The sequence below is a fragment of the Triticum aestivum genome, chromosome 5D (assembly GCF_018294505.1).
Source record: "Triticum aestivum cultivar Chinese Spring chromosome 5D, IWGSC CS RefSeq v2.1, whole genome shotgun sequence".
NCBI lineage: Eukaryota > Viridiplantae > Streptophyta > Magnoliopsida > Poales > Poaceae > Triticum > Triticum aestivum.
Window position 1 is genome coordinate 205,922,805 of NC_057808.1, and position 8,841 is coordinate 205,931,645.

Below are 8,841 nucleotides of genomic sequence, written 5' to 3' on the forward strand. Positions count from 1 at the left end.
GGCCGTACGGGGAAAACGGCAACACCACCAGAAACTGATGTGTGGGCGACAGCCCTCCAAGCAAAAACTCTACTCGTGCAAACGGTTTGCTGGACTGAAAATTGCAGGTCAGAGCTGTCAGCATCGCAAGACAGGGTTCTGGCACCGGCAGACGATTAGGGCTGCAAACGAGTCGAGTTCGAGCGAGTTGGACTTAGCTCAGCTCAATTCATATTAAAATTCAAGCGAGCTCATACTGAGTGAAGCTCAAGGTCGGGCTGTGAAACATGACTCATGCTCAGCCTGTAACGATCTCGAGTCGATATCGAGCTAGTTTCAAGCTAAATGAGACGATAAAAATATATAATCTACAACTATTATTCCAACAAGATAAGGCACAACACGACATAAGAAAGTACTACAAAATATTATCCAAATCAAAATATTATTCCACCCGCAAAAAAATATTACTCAAAGATCCTTTATTTATTTATAAATTATAGTACCAACTAGATGACGTGAAAGTGAAAAAATGCCAACTCCAACTGAAGGTAGGTCCATCTCATCATGCTCAAGAGAGCTCATCTTCGTGGATGAAAGAAAATAAAAACGAAGGTGCATATGCTTGAGAACTTTTGCCAGAAATGACAGAATATTTAACACACGGCCGACCACGTACCATAATAAGGCCTAAATTTCCCCTACACTTAATTAAGCTTTCATGTCTGCTGGTAAATCAAATGGAGAAAAATCCTAGACGATCTATATGGTAATATAGTTTCCTATTTCCATTTGATATATGACATGATCATTTAACAGAATGATATTATGCCGAGCTATCGAGCTACATTGAGCGAGCCAATATTGGCTCAAGATCGGCTCGTTTGTCGACCGAGCAACAAAAAGTGTTCGTACTCAGCTCGTTTCTTTTTGAGTCGATCTTGAGTCAGAGCCAAAAAATGACTCGTTCTCAAGCGGCTCACGAGCCTCGAGCTTTTCTTGCAGCCCTACAAACGATGGATCGCCATGCCATGCAAGGAAGAGCGGGTCTGACCGGTCAAATGAAGAAGACACCTGACCTGAGGGCACGTCAAAATCTGATAAAGCTGCTCAACCAGGACGGACACCTGAGGAGAAGAGTTGTTACATGTTGCTATTCAGTTTTCTACTGTTTCCTGAATACTACTACCAACCATCCATCCATCCAAACAATTACAAGGCGGTGTCAAGTCAGTAAAACGAGATGTAGTATGTGAGCTTCCGCTTGTGCTGCTTCTCGAATGCAGCAATCAGGTCATCGATTATTTCCTCCCAATCACCAGCCACTGCTTCAAGCTGAAAAAACGAGAGCAGAGCACACAAGTTAGCTTCTCCTTTGTTTCATACGACATGAATAGTAACTTCACCATCACGTTTCAAAACTTGTAAACCATGCGCAGACTAACATGAGAAACACAAGCTTGTGAGCAAAATCATGATAAAGAAAAATACATCTAATTTTTATATATTCCGCATTGACTGCGACCTATCAACTCCTGTTGAAGATGCTCTGGTCGCGCATGGTGGAGCAAATGGCCTGTGGACCATGTCCAGGATTCACAGGTGGCCGCGGGTTCTACTGCGGCCTAGTCTGCTTGCGGCTGCTTTGCTGAGTTCGCCTAGTCCGCGTGTTACAAGATCCTACCAAGACATGTGTGTTGTGCCCCGGTTTTAATTCGCAGCTGGGCTTGATGCTGCTGTTTGCTAATGTCCTAGTTGTATTAGAATGTCATTTTGGTTCCTGCTGTACTGGGGAAGACTACAGGAAAGTTGTGTGCTGCTCTCTTAATGCAATCTGTTCAATCCCAAAATTTGGTTCACTAACGTCTGCCTCCTTTGTCCCGCATGCTGATGGCTGCTGCCGAATTGCCTTCATGGGGCTGGTTGATGAGTATGCTTAAGTTCCAACATGTGTAGCCCAAACATAAACATACTAAGTTAGAATGTGTGGGGATTGAACTGCCCCAATTGCCGTACCACTGTCAGTGCATGCATTGCTGCTACCCCATGTCAAATTGTTTTTTTTTTATAAAGGGTGGATTTTATTGACTCAGAATGAAGCATCAAGAAGATACAAACACAATGAGCGCACACCCGGCCTCTGCATAGCTAGGATGCACACAGCCGACACCAACGCACACACACATAAACACGCCGACAAGTAGCAAAGTCATATAAGACCAAAGCTATGCCTAAGCGAGGAAAAAAAGAAAAGAATCCCAAAGCGATCAAGACAGCGATCGACAAACTACAACAATGACCTTATCCGCACCAACATCTTTTGACACACACTGACGACGACAAAAGTTGCTTGCATGCAGGAATCTAAGTTAGGTGGCTATGATGATAAAGCAGCCAGTATCCTGGGTGGTCACCGCCTGCGCCACTACGCTCAGCGTCCTGCCGAAGGCACCACGGCAGTATCCTCATGCTCTGGGATGAAAACTCCGTTGAGATGTCGAATATTACCACCGGTGTCTTCTCCATCTCCAGCTATGTTAAAATCATTGAGGAAGAAGATGCCATGTTCAAGATAACCTCTGTCTACAGCCCATGGGCATGTGGAGCCGTGTCAAATCCTCTATCACAAGCTCCAGCTGGTGGCCTTCCGTCTCGGTCGTGGAGCAAGCTCCTCTTCTCCAACGCTAAACTCCAATTGCCCATTGCCTTGGAGGTGATCCTCTGTTTTGGTGTCGCCATGGAGCACCATTCTTTATCCACTGAGGAGGCCGACATTAGACAACGGCTACAGAAAAGAATTGTTGGCTCGGCGGTTCTTGAATATATGAGGAAAAGACAATGTGCCCGCATTTCTCATCTCAAGGGGGGGGGGGGGGGGCACCATTCTTTATCCACGGAGGAGGCCGACATTAGACAGCGGCTACAGAAAAGAATTGTCGGCTCGGCGGTTCTTGAATATATGAGGAAAAGACAATGTGCCCGCATTTCTCATCTCGGGGGGGGGGGGGGGGGGGGGGGGGATGCAAGTGGGCGTAGACGCGGAAACTTTATTCATCAGCTAAGGCACAACCACGGATGGGTCACGAGCCATGACGAAAAGGAGGCCATCGTTCACTCGCATTTCTCCAACACTCTGGGCCATCCTGTTCAGCGCCTTTATGACTTCAACTGGCCGTACTTGCGTATCAGTGCCTCCAATCTTGAGGGTATCGACGCACCTTTTTCAGAGGAAGAGGTCAAGGCGGCTGTCATGGGAATGCCTAGTGACAAGGCCCCCAATCCGGATGGGTTTACTGGCGCGTTCTTCAAATCCTGTTGGGATGTGATTGCGCTCGACATCATGGCGGTCGTCAACCTTTTCTCCAATCTCCACACGACCATTTTTTATTGGCTCAACTTCGTGAATATTGCTCTTCTTCCCAAGAAGGACGTCACCAAGGAGATTAGTGACTTCCCCCCGATCAGTCTGATCCATGCCATTGCTAAGATCATCGCTAAAATTTCGGCAAACAGATTGTCTTTGAACATGAGCACCTTGGTCTCCAACGCCCAAAGTGTGTTCATCAAGGGACGAAGCATCCATGACAACTTTCTTGTCCGCAATTATGCTAGAAGACTCCACCGCAACAAGAGATCGATGTTGCTGCTCAAACTTGTCACTAAGAAGGCCTTTGACTCCGTCCCTTGGGACTATATCTTCATTGTGCTCGCGTGTCGGGGTTTTCCTCCTAGGTTCCGAGATTGGGTGGCCACCTTGTTCGCTTCCTCCTCCTCGCGCATCCTGCTTCATGGTGTGCGTGGAAACCCTATAGGGCATGGTCGTGGGCTCAGACAGGGCGACCCTCTATCACCTCTCTTATTCGTGATTGCCATTGACCCTCTTCAAAGCATTCTTGAGCAGGCCACTATTCAGGGCTGGTCGCAACGTCTGGCTGGGCAAGGATCAAGATTCAGAACCTCCATGTCTGCCGATGATGAGGCCATTTTTGTTGCCCTCTCTCGGATTCTTATCAAGTTTGGCCACGTCACCGGCCTAGTGACTAATTTCCAAAAAGCCTTGTTGCACCGATTAGATGCAATTGTATCATGTTGGATGACATCCTGGAAAGGATCCCGGCAAGGCTCTCCTCATTCCCTATCACATATCTCAGCCTCCCGCTCTCTGTCAAGAACCTCAAGCGCATTGATCACCTTCAAACCTAGGTATACGTAGAGGTGGTTAATATGCTGATGCCGGTCCGGTAGGAATTCACTGCACTAGATGGTGTCTGCATGCCAAGATCAGCAGCTGATTTCAGATCAAAGAAAATGAAGCCCCAGAACTTCAGCTTCAAAGCTCTCACCCTAAACCCTAAACCTTCATTGCTGCATGACTTTTTCATTAACAGTTTCAACCACTGGCGGAGCCACGGCAAGGCCGAATGGGCCATGGCCCGCCCAACTTTTTACAGTTTGTACACTAATTTTCTTTTACTTCTGGGCCTTGGAACACTAGCCCATAGGTTGTTTCCTTCTATTTGGCCCACCCAGCCCGCCCAACAATGGGCTTCAAGCTCCGCCACAGGTTTCAAGCTTCATTGCTGCATGGATTTTTCATCAACAGTGTGAACCTTCATTGCTGCATGCATTTTTTCCTCAAGTGAAATATATATATATGCTCACAATAAGATGCCGAGCTTGCTGATGAGATAGGACTAAGTGACTAATTTTAAAATGAGACAGGAATACGTGAATAACTTTAGAAGTGCCAGCACCAGCTTTCTTGAGGCAAGTTGTACACCCACTCTTAAATGATGGTTTGAAGCATATTCGTCCTACTTGAGTGTCTTAATAATTTTGTATAAAGTATCATATTGTGAAATATGCAAGTGATAACATGAAAAACCATGCACATTACATTGTGGAGGGAGTTGCAATTCATGAATCCTTCAAGGACAGGGTGCCCTGAAGAGGCATGTTTGAGGAAAAAAAGGGCAACGTTAAAGACAATGCTTAGGAGTCACAAACACAGAATCAATCATACTAGGTGAATTTACATGAAACAAATGGTTGTGTATACAGTATCAATAAAATTGTCAGCGAAAGTCACCAGAACACTTAGGTTGGCCGATTGGGTGTATTATCATGTTTGCAATAATGAATCCATGCTATATTCTAACATAATCTTTTTAGGGTATATGGAAATAAAGTTAAAATTCAGAGAGACAACTGGATCCCGCGACAGGAAGGTTTGAAGCCGGCCATGTTCATCCGGAGATCCAGACTAAGATGGGTTAACCAATTGATGATGGACGATGGCAGTGGGTGGAACACAGACCTGGTGCACCAGCTATTTTACCGCTTCGACGCAGAAGCAATCTGTAGCATCAAGCTCCCAAGGGCGGACGTGGAGGATACGTTGGCTTGGCACTATGAAAAGACAGGCCAGTTCTCTGTTCGCAGTGCGTACCGACTGGCAGTCTCAATCCAAAACCAAGCGGGAAACCCAACATCCAGCTCGACAACAGAAGCTGATGACCGTAGTATTTGGGACATTATTTGGAAAGCCCTGGTACCAGAGAAAATCAAGATCTTTGGATGGAGAGTACCTACCAATACTTTGGCTACCAAAAAGAACAAATGGAAACGAACACTGGAAGTGGGCAGTACATGCACTATATGCAGCATTGAAGAGGAAGATGAATTTCATGCCATCGTATCATGCACAAAGAGCAGGGCGCTTCGACATGAAATAAGGAAGGAGTGGGATCTACCCAGTGATGACCAGTTCAGATTCACCGGAGGACTGGCTTCAGAATCTGCTCAACAAGTGCAATCCTGCAGTGAGAACAAAAATTCTGCTACTTCTGTGGCGGTGCTGGTTCCTCCGGGAGGACTGTGTGCATAGCACAGGGAAAGAGACCATCAGCCGCTCGGTCCTGTTCCTAAAACAGTACGAGGAAGAGCTCTGCGGCTGCGATTCTGCAGATACTATTGGAACGAATGGCAAGCAGCAGCAGGCAGGACATGCTTTGGCCAGACAATTCCTGTTGCCCCTCCATTCGGATATGACAAACCTGCATGGGGTGAGCACCGAGGAACCCATGGCCCACCAGTGGAATCCACCTGAACCCGGAGCGATCAAGCTGAATACGGACGCGGCCTACCTGGCCGACAGCGGTGTCGCCCATGCGGGTGCGATAGAAGGGATTTCAGAGGCCGTGTCCTCTCCTCACTGTCCAAACGTATAAACGACTGTACGGCAGTTGAGGAAGCTGAGGCACAAGCCCTCCTGACGGGACTTCAATCTCTGTCCATCTTGTACACTGGACCAATCATAACGGACACTGACTGCGCTTTCCTGGCAAACGAGCTTCGCACTGGAGCAAGGAATTCCTCAGTCTGGTACCCAATTGCCGCAGACATCAAGGAGGAAATGAGGAAATTCAGTTCTGCAGAGGTCAATTATGCTTGCAGGAACAAGAACAGAATGGCCCACCTTCTAGCTAGACGTGCAAGGAAGGAGTCGGACATGCACTTGGAAGCGGGTGTCCCGGTTGATCTGCAAGCAGATTTAGCTGCTGACTTCTCGGTAGCTTAAGAGTATCTTGTACTCTTTTCCCTCAAAAAAAAATCTTTTTAGGGTATGGAACTACAATCATGTCGCGTTTCAAGGTAGGCTACTCCATCTCCCACTGACATGAGAAAAGGAGTGGTGTATCCTGAAACACAAATCTTTGGGTTGGCATTTCCTGAAGATTTCTCCGTATGAAGTACATTCACTTGCATGGTGACTGAGACGCTAGACTTGATCACTAGTATTTATTTACTGATGATGGTCATTTTTCTGTTTCATCAAAGATGCACGTAGCCTGCTGTCCAAGTGGTAAATTACCAAAGCGTTTCTATTCGTTGCTACCTGTGGATTGGCTATGCAACTAGGATCTCAAAGGATAATTTAAGTGGTGCACTTATTAAGTACTTGTTCATGAAGACAGAAGAGGATTGAGGATGGAGCTATGAAGTGGAGACCTAAGGGGATGATGTCGGCACTAATATGCCAATTGCGATGGATGATTCATTTCTGTGTTTTTTTATTCACTGCACTAGCTTATTGAACTTGTAAACTTGCACTAAGATTTAGCTGTTCTAGAGCTTCCATCATCATTTAGCTATTTATGTACTTTAAGTAACACTCCTTTCTACAATTTAAGATTTAAAGTAGTCCATGGGCCCAATCCAATTTAGCATGTATTGTCCCTAGTGTGCGGGACTAAAGCAAGCTAGTTCGTCACTACCAGTAGCATTCACACCAGTTGTACAAAATACATTTCGAAAATAAACACAAAGATATATTTTTATCGGTGATTAGAAAATCAATGGAAGGAATAAGTTTGCACACTGTATATGTTATGATGTTTGGATACCTTGTGGCATAAATCTAAAGCAAGCTTCGCCCCAATAGCAGCTTCTTCATGGTTATCTTTCACGTCCATATTGATTATCAGCACGCTCTTCAATAACCTCTGTTCACGGTTATTCATATCTGCACATGACCAAATCCCAACCTCAGTGAATGCCAACAAAACCATGCAATCCAACCCCCCCCCCCCCCCCCCCCCCCCGGTCAGTTGATTACCTTCAACGACTAAATCGAAGACCCTCTCCTCAAAGGTGAGTATCATATCAAACACCCCATCACCGGCGTTATCCTGCCACCTCTGCGGCGCCAGCTTCACCGAGATGTTCCTCTTCAGCATTGGCAGTAGGCCGTTCCTCTTGTACCTGGATGGGTCACCAAAAATCCATACTCAGCACAAGAATGCATTGACGAAGTGCTAGGGGAACCCACAGATAAAAATATCCGGGGTTCAGTTATCTCAGTGTTTTTTTAGAACGAAGGCTCAAGTCGATTTGCCGCATTTCCCCCCTCGAATCATTAACGATTACATGATCGACAGGCGCTTCAAACAAAATCGGGGGAGCTGAATCTAATAGTGAGAAAAGGGGATACAATGGGTAGGAAGGAACCCCAGATATCGCAAAACATTTGCACGATTTATCTACGTTTCCTCCAAACCACCATGAATTTTCTTATAAACCATATCCAAAATCCTCGAACGGCCAGGCCGTAACACAGCCTCCCGTTTGTTTCAAATAAACCCAAGAACAGCCTCCCCGAGCACCAGATCACCAAAAGAAGGAAGAGGGAAGAGATTAGAATAGTACGGACAGGTCGGGGTCCTTGCGGCGGAGGTCGTCGTAGATGCCGCCGTAAGGGGTGCCGAAGTCGTAGACGTTGGGCTCGTGCATCGACGGGCCTGGGAGCTTCACCTGGGAGCCGGTGCCGTAGGACTCGACGTCGAGTGCCGCGCGGCCCAGCACCGCGTGCGCCTCCATGCTCCGGTTCATGTTCGACGAGCAGACCATCGCGAACCTCCACCTCCTCGGCGCCGTCATCCTTGCTCCTCGCCGCCGGCAGGGTAGGGTCGGGCCGTCCGGATTCTATCTGACAGAGCCCTTAAACGCGAGAGGAAACTTTCTTTCTCGAGTCTATAGAGGAAACTTTCTTGGGCCTGACTCGTTTGGTAGGCTGCATTATTCTCAATCAGGTCCGTCTTCAATGAAATCGGATTATTTGGTTATCTGGGTTGTATCTGTTTTCCGGCCAATACGAAGTTTAAAGCAGCTCTGTCCTGCATATGGGAATTGCCGAATCGTCCGTTTTTTGTGAGTTAGGATACTTCAACTCAGTTAGAGCTTAGAGTTAGATTTTAATCCTGAACTAACTCTAGCCAAAAAGATGTTTGGATGGCAAGGTTAGATGGAGCGCGGATACGGCGAGGCGCCTTCACGGGCGGTGCGAGAGGGAGGGAGGGAGAG

General features: G+C 46.8%; 1 protein-coding gene across 1 annotated transcript; it reads right to left on the bottom strand.

Moving 5' to 3' along the window:
• Positions 1 to 1,059: 1,059 nt before the first annotated feature.
• LOC123120078 (RNA polymerase II subunit A C-terminal domain phosphatase SSU72) lies at positions 1,060 to 8,563 on the bottom strand. The gene is made up of 4 exons (XM_044540085.1): positions 8,192 to 8,563; positions 7,598 to 7,743; positions 7,386 to 7,504; positions 1,060 to 1,314 (listed from the first exon to the last, which is right to left on the bottom strand). The coding sequence occupies exons 1-4, from the start codon at positions 8,416 to 8,418 to the stop codon at positions 1,210 to 1,212; spliced, it is 597 nt and encodes a 198-aa protein (XP_044396020.1). The 5' UTR covers positions 8,419 to 8,563; the 3' UTR covers positions 1,060 to 1,209.
• Positions 8,564 to 8,841: the final 278 nt, after the last annotated feature.

Bases quoted from the DNA above. Each gene is read 5' to 3' on its own strand.
- LOC123120078 (XM_044540085.1), bottom strand. From the start codon at position 8,418: ATGACGGCGCCGAGGAGGTGGAGGTTCGCGATGGTCTGCTCGTCGAAC. The intron at 7,744-8,191 runs GTCCGTACTATT...TGACCCATCCAG, and splicing joins CGCCGCAAGGACCCCGACCT to GTACAAGAGGAACGGCCTAC. The intron at 7,505-7,597 runs GTAATCAACTGA...GGTCATGTGCAG, and splicing joins CTTCGATTTAGTCGTTGAAG to ATATGAATAACCGTGAACAG.